Below are 16,448 nucleotides of genomic sequence, written 5' to 3'. Positions count from 1 at the left end.
TGCTGCTACGCTAGCTGTGACAAAATTAATAGCCATGTTAGCCTAGACAAGATAAGGTTAGCTTCTACGGTGGCCGAGATGCTAAATGCTGCTATGTTATCCTTAACAAGACAAAAATTAGACTGCAAGATCTCTTTAGGATGGAGATGCTATGGAGGTTAGCAGCCATGCTAGCTTAATATGGAGGTTAGCAGCCACGCTAGCTTAAATAAGACAAATTGTAGATGCTATGCTAGATAAAACAAGACGTTTTCAGTTTCTATAGTAGCTGAAACAAAGTAGCAACAGCCATTACATAAGTCTGTGAGTTGGCCCGACAAACATGATGTTAGCCAAGCTTGCGTAGCCTCAGTAAGATGACATAAACGGCTACATTAGCCAAAACAAAATGTCAGCCAGGTTCCATTAGCATTTATGAGGGATTTTTGTAGGAAATTCCCACTTTTTCAGTTTGCTGCTACACTAGCTGTGACAAAATTAATAGCCATGTTAGCCTAGACAAGATAAGGTTAGCTTCTACGGTGGCCAAGATGCTAAATGCTGCTGTGTTATCCTTAACAAGACAAAAATTAGACTGCAAGATCTCTTTAGGATGGAGATGCTATGGAGGTTAGCAGCCATGCTAGCTTAACATGGAGGTTAGCAGCCACGCTAGCTTAAATAAGACAAATTGTAGATGCTATGCTTGATTAAAAAAAAATTTTTTTTAGTTCCTAGAGTAGCTGAAACAAAACAGCAACAGCCATTACATAAGTCTGTGCGTAGCCTCAGTAAGATGACATAAACGGCTACATTAGCCAAAACAAAATGTCAGCCAGGTTCCATTAGCCTTTATAAGGGATGTTTGTAGGATATTCCCATTAATCATCACAACATTTCATTTCATCCGGAGGGGAAATTGGGTGATTGTTGTACTCTAAGAAGTGTAGATGCTTTTTCAGTCATGCTAACTGTAGTTAAGCTGAAATGGAGGAGTTTGTTGACAGCATGTTGTTTTACCGAATGGGTTTCTGTGTATTCTTGGTTGGCATGTTTACATCGCCATCACTCTACAGTATCATTAGTGGGTTTTTTTCTGCCGTGCTAAGGGTTAACTCGGTTGCTCTGAAGCTATTTCAGAAATTGAAAGGGAAGCTTCCTTTGTGGTAAATACACTTAAAGCTTCTCAGTGCTTTAAGTACTCTCCAAACTGCGCTGGGTGATTGAGGTAACAGGGGACTGGACCTCACACAGGAGACGTGGCCAACATCGCACTGAGCAGCACATGAAATTACTGCTGTCACGCCACAATGAGTGCAGCTCATTGCAAATCAGTGAAGACCCATTAACGAGGCCTCCGGTACAAAATCCGGCGCTGCAGCACTAATAGATCTTAACTTTACATCGACATTTTCTCTCCGGGCTGAGATGAGGCTGCCAGTCAAACTGTCAGCATCTGCACACAACCGGAGACGGGAAGCAGAGATCACAGCAGGGTTCTCACCTGTAAAGAGATTTTTCTCCTGAGTTTCACCAGAATTAACGGAAAATGAAACCTGTCAACATGTTCCGAAAAGGAAATACCTTTCTAATTGTAAAGATTAACGTTGTCAATCATCTGGTTTAAAAGATGTCAGTGAATTTATGCTTAAACTGACATTTTAATACCTCATTTTGTTCAAGAAACTCCAGTGAATCCAAAGTTGTAAAAGTTGAGCTTATTGTCCTAAAGCACGACAAGAAAATGACCAAAACTTTACATTTTGGAAGCAGGAATCAGTGAATGTATACAAAAAAAGGACCAAACAAGTGTTTCAAATATGTGATAAATCTCTTGTTAGTCGACTATTTGATTAAAAACATTGTTTTTGTGAGAAAATAAAAGCTTTATTATGGTGTAATAACAAGTTTTTACATTCAAAACGGTTAAAGACGGCAGCACGAGAGTCTAATTATGAAATGCTGTTAGATAACAGGCTAAAAAGATAGCTTTTTAACCGTGACTGCTGAGTTCTTCTCAAATTGATTGATTGATTGATTTTTTTTTACATATTTTTCAAAAAATTTCAAAAATTAATTTTTTAAATTTTTTAATTAATTTTTTTAAATTTATTTAGACATTTATTATTATTATTATTATTATTATTAGTAGTAGTAGTAGTGGTAGTAGTAGTAGTAGTAGTAGTATTTTTTTATTAGAATTGGTATTATTATTGTTGTTGTTAACATACAATCATTGTAAATATTAAGAATTTTTTAAGCTACTTGACTAATTTGAAATTATGAATGTGGGATGAATAAAGTATTTTTCTATTCTATAAAACTACAATTAGTTTAAATCCATGTTTTTGGAGACGGAAACATTGGATCTTGTTATTTTGTAGCCATTAAAGTAAATAACTTCAGCGAAAAAATGACCAGACTGACATTTTTATCAGGAAAAGGATAAAAAAAGCTTTAAGAATTTAGTTTTAGAAGAATTAAAAAGTGATAATTCAACATGAAATATTCTGTGACCGCCTTATGTGAAGCTCCAGCAGTGAGTCAGATGGTAGAAACCTCTCTGCTTATAGATGCTCTCCACCTGCTCGCCTTATGGGATCAAATATAGTTCCACCTACATTAAATCCATGTTCATCTGACACATGATGTCTGAATGTACCGCTGGCTGCAGTGTTAATTGCACTGTGCCATAAATAAGATACTTTATGTAAGGTACTTATAAAACTGCCCCTTTTTTTGAGAGATTCTGCAAATTATTTAACATTTTTTTATGATTTTATGAACTACAATGATGTCATAACTGGTGAATAATGTATTCGAATCACTTTTGTTGGGTGATGCGTCCACTGAGAGAAACTTTTAAATGGGAACATTTTAGTATCTTTACAAACTTTTGGACCTGCGCTGCAACTTAAATCTCAAATTTGACCTTTTTTTTCCGTACGTTTTTAACAGCTACCGTGACTTTGGAGGAGCTGAATTTATTTAGCTGCATCGCTTCATGCTTTTAGGATGTAGAAATGTCTCGGTTTGACCTTGAGGGCGTCTGATTTTTGTGTTTTCCCAGGATCCCTCGGTGCAGAAGATGGGTGGAGGCAGGAAGAAGACGGTGTCCTTCAGCAGCATGCCCTCTGAGAAGAAGGTAGGATGGAAATTCATTCCAAAAACTTAAAATTTAAAGGACAATTCCGGTTTATTTAAATCTGTGTTGTTAAGATTTAGGAAGTGTTTTTTCTGGAACGCTTCAGGAGGCAGTTTCATGATTCTTTACTGTGAGACACTACAGGTGAATAGGGTAATATTCTAAAATTCACCATGAAACTTCCTCAGTTGATTACTTATACAAGTATAAAAAAAAAATGTATTACAAGTTTTAGAAATTTATTTATTTAGTTTAATTATGCAAATTAGACATCTCATTAAATATGCACACATTTGCATATATTTCCGGACAATAGATCTGAACATATGATAAAGCCAGGTGCAAAATTCTTTTTTCATTTTGTTTACACACAAAATGAAAAGAAAATTACAGAGGGATTTCAGGATATCTGCTTTCATTTCCTAGGAAATCAAAATATACTGCCCATAGCCTAAAAAACACTGATTTTCGCCATATTTTTTTTTTATAATGTCCCATAATCAGGCCAGGAATGATTTATCAACAAATCCTTCTATAAATATCTTCAGAATACTGCTAAGTGTATAACTGGAAAGTTTGGTGTTAGTAGGTGCTCCAAAGGCTGAGATATTGATACTGGAAAAATACAAAAAACTGATTTTGAGAAAACAGCATTTAAAGATTTAAATTGGGGAATTAAATACATTTGTATTGGAAACAACTGCTCAAAAACAGAATAAATGCTCAGGCCCTTAGTAATACTAATATTGAATAAAAAAATCTTATTGATAAATAATACAAGCTCAATACAATACAATAAAAGATCGCATATCAGTTCATTAAGACCAGCCACTGTCATTGACCTCGGTTTCCTAACGACAGTTTACGGTCAGGTGTGCTGCTTCCCGATGGTTCATCAGCTAATCTAATAGATTTTCTTTTATTGCATCTTGCAAAGCGCAATTGTTGCTTTCTTTTGAAAGTTGCGGTGTTATGGGGTATTTTCGGAGATTCCGCTAAAGCTAAACACGTGATGCGTCTGAGCGAATCACGTTAGCAGAAACGACCAGCAGCCAATGAGATTTTGTCATTAGCTATGAATCCGCCTTTAGACATTCCTGATTGGTTACTGATAGAAAGGAAGTGCCGTTATTTGGGTGACATATCATTGTGCAGGAGACTCGGAGCTTTCCAACGATACCGCTCATGACAGACTTCAGTAAATAGACGAAGCTCGGCGTGGCGCGTTGGAATGCTAACTTTTTGGTAAATTGGGGCGAAACGTACTGCCGCGAGTAAACAAAATGTATTAAAATAAACATTTTAATTTATGTTTTCAAAGTTTTTGCTGTTTTCTCAAAATCAGTTTTTTGTATTTTTCCAGTATCAATATCTCAGCCTACGGAGCACCTACTAACACCAAACTTTCCAGTAATACACTTAGCAGTATTCTGAAGATATTTATAGAAGGATTTGTTGATAAATCATTCCTGGCCTGATTTATGTGACATTATAATTAAAAATATGGCGAAATTCAATGTTTTGTTTTAGGCTATGGAGAGTATATTTTGATTTCCTAGGAAATTAAAGCAGATATCCTGAAATCCCTCTGTAATTTTCTTTGTGTGTAAACAAAATGAAAAAATAATTTTGCACCTGGCTTTATCATATGTTCAGATATATCTTCTGGAAATATATGCAAATGTGTGCATATTTAATGAGATAATGGATAATTTGCATAATTGAACATACAAATTTCTAAAACTTGTAATACATTTTTTTTCATTATTGTATAAGTAATCAACTGAGGAAGTTTCATGGTGATATCTATTATCTTAAAATATTACCCTATTCACCTGTAGTGTCTCCCCTTAATTGGAGGTGTAGAGGTAACGCGACGATAACGGTTTTGGGGAACTCTTTCCTCCAGGTGAGCAGTGCTGCCGACTGCTTGGCGTTCATGCAAGGCGGCTGTGAATTGAAGAAGATCCGGCCCAACTCCAGGGTTTACTGTCGCTTCTACACGTTGGACTCGGACTTGAGCTGCCTGCGCTGGGAGCCGTCCAAGAAGGACGGGGACCGGGCTCGGCTGGACGTCTCCAGCATCCGGGAGGTCCGCACCGGGAAGAGCACCGAGACTTTCCTCCATAACGGTCCACTGTCCGAACACCTGGCAGAGGAAGCGGCGTTCTCCATCATACACGGCGATGAGTACCAGGTAAAAGTCGTGAAAAAGAAAACACTAAAAAATATGGCTGTGTTCAAAACCGCATACTGCATACTACATACTTACATACTACATACTACATACTACATACTACATACTATATACTTATATACTACATACTTACATACTACATACTTACATACTACATACTTACATACTACTTACTTACATACTACATACTTACATACTACTTACTACATACTTACATACTACATACTACATACTTATATACTACATACTTACATACTACATACCACATACTACATACATACTACATACTACATACTACATACTACATACTTATATACTACATACTTACATACTACATACTTACATACTTACATACTACATACTGCATACTCATCAATCAGACAGTATGCAGAGCATTTACCCACAATGCATTTCACTCCTGCCCGAGCCGAAATCAGCCGGCCTGAAGCTGATTTCTCTTAAGCTCTAAACTCTGTAAACTTTAGCAACATTTGAAACATTTTCAGGCGAGAAAGTAGTCGTTTAGATCCCCAACGTGTTGAAAACCTGACAAAATACCGGCTATTTACCATTTTGTTCCCACGAATTCGGCGCTACTAAAGCTAGCCGCAGTGAGCAACGCACTTCCTGTTATTTTAACAAAATAAAATACCCGTTGCCTTTTATCATAGGGAAAGCCATTACCATACAATTGGTGCTTTTGTTTTGAAAACAGGAAGTGAACCTACCCTCGTTGTAGCTAGCTTGAAACTGCCGTTTTGACAGGAAATGACGATCGGCGACGTCACGTTACGTTGCATCTTGGGTAGTTTGAGTATGAGTAGTAACCTCATGATGCATACCCAACATTTCAGAGAATCTAGTATGCATCCGGGAACTTCTCGCTTACTCAAACTCGCATACTAACTCAAAAAATTAGTAGGAGTAGTAGGAGTAGGAGAAGTATGCGGTTTCGAACACAGTCTATGTTTCGCCATCCAGACACTAATCGTGATTACCCATCACTCCCTGCAGTCTCTAGATTTGGTTGCGCTGTCAGCAGATGTGGCTAACATCTGGGTGACGGGCCTGCGCTACCTGCTAGCCCACCCCTCAATTATCGGAGGAGCCGGGGGAGGGGGATTAGGAGGAGGCCCGGGTGATGGCGGCGTGGCAGTGGAAGGCAGCCTTGGAAGCAAGATGAGGAGCGAGTGGCTGGCGGCAGAGTTCGCTCAGGTGGACGAAGACGGTTATGGCATCGTATCGGAGGACATGGCGGTCGCCACCATCTGCAAACTGTGCCCGGGCATCAAGGAGGCCAAGGTAAGGACTTCTATGTGCACGTGAGAGTGGTGCACAACACTTAAATCTAATTTTTTTTGTTTAAATGAACAGAAAAAAGTCTTCACTGACCAAAATGATTGTATTTAGAGGAAAGAAACAAGTCTATAAAAATAGTTTTTGAGTCAACAACAACCAGGGACTCAGGAATGAATACAGCATCCAGTTTCAGACTCTGGTGCTAGCCTACAGGGCAGTGGAAGGAACAGCTCCTTCATACCTCCAGGCTGTGGTCAAGCCCTACACCCCCGCCTGACCGCCTCGCTCTGCGGCCTCCAGGCGGCCGGCGGCCCCCTCACTCAGCGGTCCCTGCGCACCATCCACACAGTCACGGCTTTTCTCTGTTCTGGCGCCCCGATGGTGGAACGATCTCCGACTGATGTCAGGACAGCTGAGTCGTTGCCCATCTTTGGCCGCAGGCTGCAACCCATCTCTGCAGGAAACACTACCCAGATCCGCCCTCTGAGGACAACGTCCCAGCTCCTTACGCACTTATTTGTTTCCTAAATTGTCTTCCCATTTGTCTCGGTACCTAACTTACCGCACTTACTCCGGCACTAGTTATGCTCTTAGCTGTTTGGTTTTGGAAGGAAATGCACTTATGATTTCTTGTGAGCTGAATTTCTTTTGCCTACCGATGTGGAACACACTTATTGTAAGTCGCTTTGGATAAAAGCATCTGAAAAATGACCGTAATGTGATGTAATGTCCTTTATGGTACAAAATGCTGATAAGCTGCTGGTTTGGAGCATATTCCCCAGTGATAATATCATATAATTATGATTACAATGAATTGAATTCCAATTGGCTTGAATTGGACTTTAAGGTTTAAGTGCCTTGAGATGACATTTGTTGTATTTGGCGCTATATAAATAAAAATGAATGGAATTGAATTGAATAAAAGGTTCAGACCAGATTCTGTTGTCTTTAATTCATTTAAATCAGTAAATATAAAGCCTTAAAGGGACAGTTCGCCTCTTTTGACATGAAGCTGTGTAACATCCCATATCAGCAACATCATTTCTGAACATCTTCTTACCCCCTGCTGCGTCCTGTGAGCAGAGTTCCAGCCTCGTTTTGGTGTTGATGAAGGTAGTCCGGCTAGTTGGCTGGGGTTTAAAAAATAAAGCGTTTTGCTTCTCAGAACAATATGCGTTCAAAAGAGTAATACATTTGCATATGGACGCTCACCTTCCTCGTGTGAATTACCGTGAAAACATAGAGATAAAGTCTGTGCTGGCTCAGACAGGTGAGAAGATAAGCGGCGAGGACAAAGTGAGCATATCAGATTCCTGCGAGTATGGGCAGAGCCGAAAGCTGACGACGAATGAGAGAGAAACTGTGGCCGCATTGTGTTCTCAGAGGGTCACTTTGATGTCTTTATTAAAGAAAACTAACTGTTCATTCAAATCAAATCAAATCAAATTTATTTATACAGCACATTTCATGTACAAACCATTCAAAGTGCTTCACATAAAATAAAAGCATTGCAGCAGGGAGTGGAAGAAGCATTAAAAATACAAAAAAGAATATAAAGAGAAACAAATAAAATAATTTAAATGAATTTAAAAACAAGCAACAGTCCAGATAAGTTCAAAGATATCGTGCAGATTTCACGCATAGACACACGAGAACAGAAATGTTTTTAACCTGGATTTAAAAATGTCTCCATTTGGTGAAAGTTTAATCTCCACTGGCAGTTTGTTCCACTATTAGTCATTTTCCTCTCTTCAGGTGCGTCTTCGGTTCAAAGAGATCCAGCGCAGCAAGGAGAAGCTGACCTCCCACGTGACCCGGGAGGAGTTCCAGGAGGCCTTCTGCGAGCTGTGCACCCGGCCCGACGTCTACTTCCTGCTGGTGCAGCTGTCCCAGGACCGCGAGTGTCTGGATCCCCAGGACCTGCGTCTGTTCCTGGAGACGGAGCAGGGTCTGTCCCTGGCCACGGCCGAGGGCTGCTGGGAGCTGCTGAGGCGCTACGAGCCCTCGGCCCAGGGCAGGGAGAGAGGTCTGCTGGGCCTGGACGGGTTCGCTCGCTACCTGCAGTCCCCCGAGTGTCAGCTGCTGGACCCGGAGCACCTGGGGGTGTGCCAGGACACCAACCAGCCGCTGTGCCACTACTACATCAGGTGAGCCAGGACACCAACCAGCCGCTGTGCCACTACTACATCAGGTGAGCCAGGACACCAACCAGCCGCTGTGCCACTACTACATCAGGTGAGCCAGGACACCAACCAGCCGCTGTGCCACTACTACATCAGGTGACCCATAGATGTGATGCAGATCAGTTCAAACTCGACTGATTTAAGGTCACAGCAGCAGAACACAAAGAAAGAATGAACACTAAAACGACTGGAATCCAGGAAAGATGTCTCTGTTATCAGTTTTTAAACCAGATTTTAGTTATTAATACAGCTGTCGGTGTTATTCACACAAACACTAGGAAGAAATTAAATGCTTCTGCTGTGAAGTTCGACTGCTTATTGGATAAGTTGGTCCCAGAATGATCCCGTGATCTGAAAATGAAAATAAAGACAACGACATGAGTCATTATTTATATTTTCAAAAAAGCTTCCTGTGCTCACAGAGTGTAAAGTGTGTGAATAGATCATCAGATCCACACAGATGGTTCTGTTCTCTCACCACCACTAAGACCAGTATCACCAGTATCTCCTTCCTGCTCTGATGGTGTCTGGTAGCTCGTTCCACCCTCATAAAACCACAAAGCTGGACTGAGACCGGCTTGTTTGCAGGGCTGGCAGAACCAGACGGGGTTCCTGAGAGGAACACGGAGGTCCAGAAGGAAAGATCTCAAATCTTTTTAGTCTTTTTAGGAGATGGTGAGATTGAAATAAGAAAGTTTACACTGGAAAAAATGCCCCTCCAAAAATAAGTTAAAAAAACAACAAATAAAAGACGTTTTTGCTTGAAACAAGCAAAAAAAATGGAACTAATGAAAATCGGCTTGTCAACATTTCTTGAAGTAAGATGTGATATTTAGGACTTTTGAGTTAAAAGTGATCTTGAAATTAGCTTAAAAACCTCTTCAAATGTAAAACAAAGCTTGTTTCATATGATATGTGACTCAAAACAATTTGTTTTCAAGACTTTTTCATTTAACAAGATATTCCAGATGTATTGTATTAAAACAAGTCCCTATATCTGGCTGAAATAGTACTTGTTAGGCAGTTGTGTCTTATATTAAGTGTAATGAGATATTTTGACTAGAAATGAGACAAATATACTTGGTAAGACTTTGATTTTTTCCAGTGTAATCGGTTCTTAAAGTTGAAAGAAGTCCATTTAAGCTCAAATCTTCTCAGTTTTGCAAGAGATCATCGATCAGGACACCCGGTTTAGCTGAAGGTCCTTCATCTGTGTCCATATCCGTCCATCTTTGGGTTCTAACTCCTTCTGTCTCCTCCCTCAGCACCTCGTACCGCTCCTACCTGCTGGACGATCAGGTCCACGGCCGGGCCGACCTGGGAGGGCTGATCAAGGCTCTGCAGACCGGCTGCCGATGCCTGGAGCTGGGAATCACCGACGGCCCCGAGGGGGAGCCTCTGCTGGGGGTGGACTACGGGCCCGATATCTCCCGGCACCACCACCACCACCACCACCACCACGCCCCCGTCACCATCCGCTCCGCCCTGGAGGTGGTCAACAAATACGCCTTCCTGACCTCCCAGTTCCCGCTGCTGCTGTACCTGTGCCACCGCTGCTCTCCGGCCACGCAGCGCACCATGGCGCACCACCTCAGGAAGGTGTTCGGGTCCCGCCTTTACACGCCGGAGGCGCTGCCGGTCAGCCTGGGGGGGCGGGCCACCACCTTACCCTCCCCCGAGCAGCTGAAGGGACGCGTCCTCATCGTGGGGAAGAAGCTCCCGGCGGAGCAGGACGGCTCCGACGGGGAGGTGTCCGAGGAGGAAGAGGAGATAGGCGGCGGAGGGCCCCTGGCGGGACGCAGGATGACCATCCCGGGCGAGGAGGAGCTGGGCGTGGTCTTGGTGGTGCCGCCTCCCTCTCAACCGCGGAAGCTCCGGATCCACAAAGAGCTGTCGGACCTGGTGGCCATCGCCCGGACCGGCAGCCGCAGCTTCTACACCCAGAGAGCCACTTACAAGCAGGCCCAGCAGCAGTCGCCCCCCAGCAGCCCGTCCTCCCCCGGCTCGCCCACGCCTCCCGAGCCGCCTTACTGGACCATGTGCTCGCTGGGCGAAGGGGAGGCCGGGCGGCTGACCAGCGAGAGCCCCGAGGACCTGGTCATGTTCACCAAGCGCACCCTGACCCGGGTCCGCCCCAGCTCGGTGCGCCTGGACTCCAGCAACCCCAACCCGCAAGGGTACTGGAAGGGAGGGATCCAGCTCGTGGCCTTGAACCAGCAGACGCCCGGCGCCATGCTGGACCTCCACCGAGGCCGCTTCTCGCAGAACGGGGGGTGCGGCTACGTCCTCCGTCCTGCCGTGATGAGGGACGAGGTGTCGTACTTCAGTGCCCACACCCACGGCTGCGTGCCGGGAGTCCCGCCGCAGACTCTGCGCGTTAAGGTCCAGATGCTGTTCCGTCTTTCCCAAAATCTAAAGTTAAATAAAACTGAAACGGGTTGTGCTTGCTGTCATCGTAAACTGCAGTTTACCTCATTTACCTTTTACCATTTATGACCGTTTCCACTTAAATCCAATTTAAACAAAACAAAAATACAGATAATTATTCAATTCGGTCTCTAATTATTCAGCAACTAAGGTCTGATGAATGAGATGAGCAGGATTTCTCAGCCAGAACTGCAGAAGAAGAGTGAGATATGAGATGATGGCTGTGTTCGAAACCGCATACTTCTCCCACTACTCCTACTACTCCTACTAACTTTAACTTTTTTTAAGTTCCCGGATGCATTCTAGATTCTCTGAAATGTTGGGTATGCATCATGAGGTTACTACTCATACTCAAACTACCCAAGATGCAACGTAACGTGACGTCGCCGATCGTCATTTCCTGTCAAAACGGCAGTTTCAAGCTAGCTACAACGAGGGTAGGCTCACTTCCTGTTTTCAAAACAAAAGCACCAATTGTATGGTAATGGCTTTCCCTATGATAAAAGGCAACGGGTATTTTATTTTGTGAAAATAACAGGAAGTGCGTTGCTCACTGCGGCTAGCTTTAGTAGCGCCGAATTCGTGGGAACAAAATTGTAAACAGCCGGTATTTTGTCAGGTTTTCAACACGTTGGGGATCTAAACGACTACTTTCTCACCTGAAAATGTTTCAAATGTTGCTAAAGTTTACAGAGTTTAGAGCTTAAGAGAAATCAGCTTCAGGCCGGCTGATTTCGGCTCGAGCAGGAGCGAAATGCATTGTGGGTAAACGCTCTGCATACTGTCTGATCGATGAGTATGCAGTATGGAAGTATGCTGTTTCGAACACAGGAGGAGAGGTGCATCATGGGAGCTCCCCCAGCAGTCTGGGCCTATAGCAGCTTAACTATGGGATGTTTCAGGGTCGCCTGAGCCATCCCTAACTATAAGCTTTATCAGAAAGGAAAGTTTTAAGCCTGGTCTTAAAGGTAGAGAGGGGCCTGATAACTGAAGGCTCTGCCTCATTAAGAGATTTATATGTGAGGAGAATAATCTTAAATTATATTCTGAATCTAACAGGGAGCCAATGAAGAGAAGCTAAAACTGTAGAAATACGACCTCCATTTCCTTTAGGGATGAAGGGTGGGGGTCGTCCAACTGCTCAGAGGGGCTTCGGGTCTAATTTGGCCGGCTGATCTTTGACCTTTGCTCCTTCATCCCTGATAGAAACCCGTTGCTGTGTCTCGGTGACGATGCTAACGCTAATGCTAAGCGGCTCTGCTCTGCAGGTCATCAGCGCCCACAGCCTGCCCAAGCCTCAGGGGTCGGGCGCCAAGGGGGAGGTCATCGACCCGTACGTGGTCCTGGAGTTGCACGGCGTCCCGGCCGACTGCGCCGAGCAGCGGACCCGCACGGCCGCCCAGAACCAGGACGACCCGCTGTTCGACGAGACCTTCGAGTTTCAGGTGAGCCGGAGCGGTCGAGTTCAGACGACCTGAAACCGCCGTAATAAACGATGCAAATGGCTGAAAAATCTGTTTATACGATGATAAATGTGGCTAAACTGAAATAAAAGATGAAGTTAAAGCAGAAATAATGTGAAAGAAGTATAATTTTATAATATTTTTATTTTTATAATAAGATAATAAAATAAAATAAATAATTATAAATAATTATAAGAATTATTTTGTTTATAATAAAAACATTAAAAAAAATATATATTACAAGTTTAATTTTAAACTGAATCCTTTCAAACTTGCTGCTTATTCCCTCATTTTTTAAATTTTTATTTGTTATTTAAATACAAATTCATTTTGTTTCGTGCTTTCCTGATTGAAAAAGAAAGTGTTGAGACTTCTGGGACTCTTTAGACTTAAATGAAACAAAATTAAACACATTACAGGAATAGTTAAATACGATAAAATCTGGTTTATTTGATTTATTGTTAAAGTTATTACTTTACTTCGTATCGATCTGTTTATTCCCTCCAAAATAAAAATAAAATGTAAAGAAAGAAATAATTCGATCTCATTTTTGTCCTTAAAATGAAAAAGTAAATAAATTGCAGCATTAACACAAACTATTTGGTTATTTTTGCCTTTTATTTTTAATTTTAGTGGCATTTATCATCATAAAAACACATTTATTTAGCCATTTAAATATATTTTTTTTGTATTTATTTCTGGTCCTCCACACATTTAAACTCTTAATTCTTCTTTTTTTTTAAACTTAAAAGGTTCGCACCGGTCAGTGATTCTGCTGATGAAACTGAAAAAAAGCTCTTTTGTTTCATCTGATATTTCCTTAATGTTTGAGCTTCCAGCTGTGAAGCTGCAGCTTTCTGAACTTATGATGCGCGGCGGCCATGAGCGTCCCGTCAGGCCAATCACCAACCAGCAGGTGTTCTGGATGTATTTCAGGAAATCCTCCTGTTTTTACTTCGGTTTGGAAGTAAAATCAGAACCACTGACTGGGTCAGAACTTTACCTTCCCAGAGGGAGTCCGAACTGTTCGGGCTGCACGGTGCTGTGAGGTTCGGTTAGTAATCCGGCTTAACGTGCATGTCGGGTTAGATGGCGTCTCTCTAAAGCAATTACAAACTCAGTTGGGCCAGATTTTAAAACCGAGACCTTAAGCTGGGCCGGACATTTTCAGCGGAGGTGATGACTGATTTAAAACCAACACAAATATAATGAAATAACATGTGATGTTTAGAATAGAAAAATACTTTATTCATCCCCCAATGGAGGAAATTCAAATTAGTCAAGTAGCTCAAAAAATTATCAATATTTACAATAATTGTATATTAACAACAACAATAATACCAATTCTAATACAAATACTACTACTAACTAATAATAATAATAATAATTAATGACTAAATATATAAAAAATAAAAAACAAACAAATGTTTTATTTTTTAAAAATTAAAAAAAATATTTATTCATCATTTCCCCTCTTCGTATTTTTTTAAAACATGCCATGTTGGAACTGGAAGGGTTCATCCCCAAACTGTTTCCACAGAGTTGGGAGCATGAAATGGTCCAAAATCTCTTGGTGTGCTGAACAACAACCCCACACCATGATCCCCCCTCCACCAAACTTTACACTTTGGCACAATGCAGTCAGACTAGCATCGTTCCCATGGCAACCACCAAACCCAGACTCCTCCATCAGATCGCCAGATGGAGAAGCGTGATTGGTCCCTCCAGAGATGCAGCGGCGTGCTTTACACCGCTGCATCCGGCCGGCGCTTTGCATCGCACTTTGGTGGTGTTTGGCTTGGATGCAGTTGCCATGGAAACCCGTTCCTGAGCTAATCTGAGCTAATCCGAAGGCCACGTGAAGTTTGGAGGTCTGCAGCGATGGAAGGAACAGCTGAGTTTAATTATTTTAATGGGTTTTACGCACCGGCACGCAGCTCCTGATAATGATCCCGTTTACAGACCGCTGAATATCACTCAGAGGCCCGTTCGCTTGGTGTGGGGGCGAAAGAGCCGGAGTCTGAAGGGATTCTGCGTACAAATGCGATTAATCGTGATTAATCAGGGAAATCATGCGATTAATTAGATTAAACACTTTAATCGTTGCCCAGCCCTAATATTAAACTAACAGCATATCAAGATTAGACTCTCGTGCTGCCATCTTTAACCGTTTTGAATGTAAAAACATGTTGTTTACACCATAATAAAGCTTTTATTTTCTCACAAAAACAATGTTTTTAATCAAAGAGTCGACTAACAAGAGATTTATCACATATTTGAAACACATGTTTGGTCCTTTTTTTATATACATTCACTGCTTCCTGCTTCCAAAATGTAAAGTTTTGGTCATTTTCTTGTCGTGCTTTAGGACAATAAGCTCAACATTTGCGTGTTAAAAGTGTGTTTGCACAACAAATGTTATGGCACTTTCATTCATATGGCAGCACATTTAAAATAAAGCTAAATGCTAAAAGCTATACGCTACTTTTGGATTCATTTTTGGATTCTGCGTACAAATGCGATTAATCGTGATTAATCAGGGAAATCATGTGATTAATTAGATTAAACATTTTAATCGCTGCCCGGCCCTAACTTTAAAGGAAAGTGAAGAGGGGGTGAGACGGGTGTGCGTCCCCATCCAGATGTGAACGAGGTGTTTTCCCGTGAATGAACTGATCTACACTGTGGATTTATTATGTGGATTTGATGACTTGCTGATTGGGCTATTTCCCCGAGTCTGAGCTGTAATGACAAGCTGTGTGTGTGTGTGTGTGTGTGTGTGTGCATGTGTGTGTGCATGTGCAGCTTCCTGCAGGTATAATGTAGCTTCACAAGCACTAAAAAAGACAGGAGTAATACCTGTAATCAGGAGACGGTAATTGCGCCGGCTGTTTGGCAGGAGACAGACATTAAACGAGATCTGAATGGATGATTTATGTGTCTGACAGGGTGTGTGTGCACGTGTGTGTGCATGTGAGCTACAGCTTCATCTGAGCTTCCATTTGAACAACTCGGCTCGTGTTCACGCCTTTATTTTAACGCTCCTGGCCCAGACAGACCCGGGAAAGTTTGTGTTTTCATCACCACGGCTCCCGCGGGACTCGTTTTTCTTCTGCGGCGCTCACAGACGAGCCAAACAACATCTGTTTTGTCAGCAGCTGGACCTCATCTGTCACCGGCGTAAACGGACACAGACACACAGCGTGAAGGAGGAAACTGGCGCCGTTCGTCAGGTATCGGTTCGAATGTGAAGCTGCGAAATGGAAAGATCTGAGCGGCAGATTCAGACGAGCCGAGCTCTCCATTTTTCTTCTTCTGTTGGAATTCCAATGAAAGTATTTAAAGTTAGGGCTGGGCAACGATTAAAGTTTTTAATCTAATTAATCGCATGATTTCCCTGATTAATCACGATTAATCGCATTTGAACGCAAAAATCCAAAAATGAATCCAAAAGTAGCGTATAGCTTTTAGCATTTAGCTTTATTTTAAATGTGCTGCCATATGAATGAAAGTGCCATAACATTTGTTGTGCAAACACACTTTTAACATCAGCATCTTTCTGTAGTTTTTATGTAGAAGCCTCGCTCCACTGTCTGTTTCCTTGAATGACTTGCTGCTATCAGTTGTGTGTTTTGCCTTTAAGTGATATTTTAGACTGGAACTACTACGCTGAGAAGACAATTCAACTTGGCAGTGTTTACAGATGACTTTGGTTCTGTCCACTCCGCCGTCTGGAAGAACTTTAAAATGAAAAA

At 42.0% G+C, this 16,448-nt stretch overlaps 1 protein-coding gene across 1 annotated transcript in view; it reads left to right on the top strand.

Annotated features, from left to right (window-relative positions):
• plcl1 (phospholipase C like 1) overlaps window positions 1–16,448 on the top strand; it is a 138,998-nt gene that overhangs the window by 87,305 nt on the left and 35,245 nt on the right. The window contains exons 2-7 of the mRNA XM_075480214.1: window positions 3,050–3,124; window positions 5,034–5,321; window positions 6,336–6,623; window positions 8,376–8,767; window positions 10,069–11,185; window positions 12,499–12,675. Of these exons, the coding sequence (XP_075336329.1) occupies window positions 3,050–3,124; window positions 5,034–5,321; window positions 6,336–6,623; window positions 8,376–8,767; window positions 10,069–11,185; window positions 12,499–12,675 (2,337 nt within the window). The remainder of the gene's footprint in view (window positions 1–3,049; window positions 3,125–5,033; window positions 5,322–6,335; window positions 6,624–8,375; window positions 8,768–10,068; window positions 11,186–12,498; window positions 12,676–16,448) is intronic.

This window comes from Odontesthes bonariensis, chromosome 12, assembly GCF_027942865.1.
Source record: "Odontesthes bonariensis isolate fOdoBon6 chromosome 12, fOdoBon6.hap1, whole genome shotgun sequence".
Lineage (NCBI taxonomy): Eukaryota > Metazoa > Chordata > Actinopteri > Atheriniformes > Atherinopsidae > Odontesthes > Odontesthes bonariensis.
This window is presented reverse-complemented; position numbering and strand designations above follow the sequence as displayed.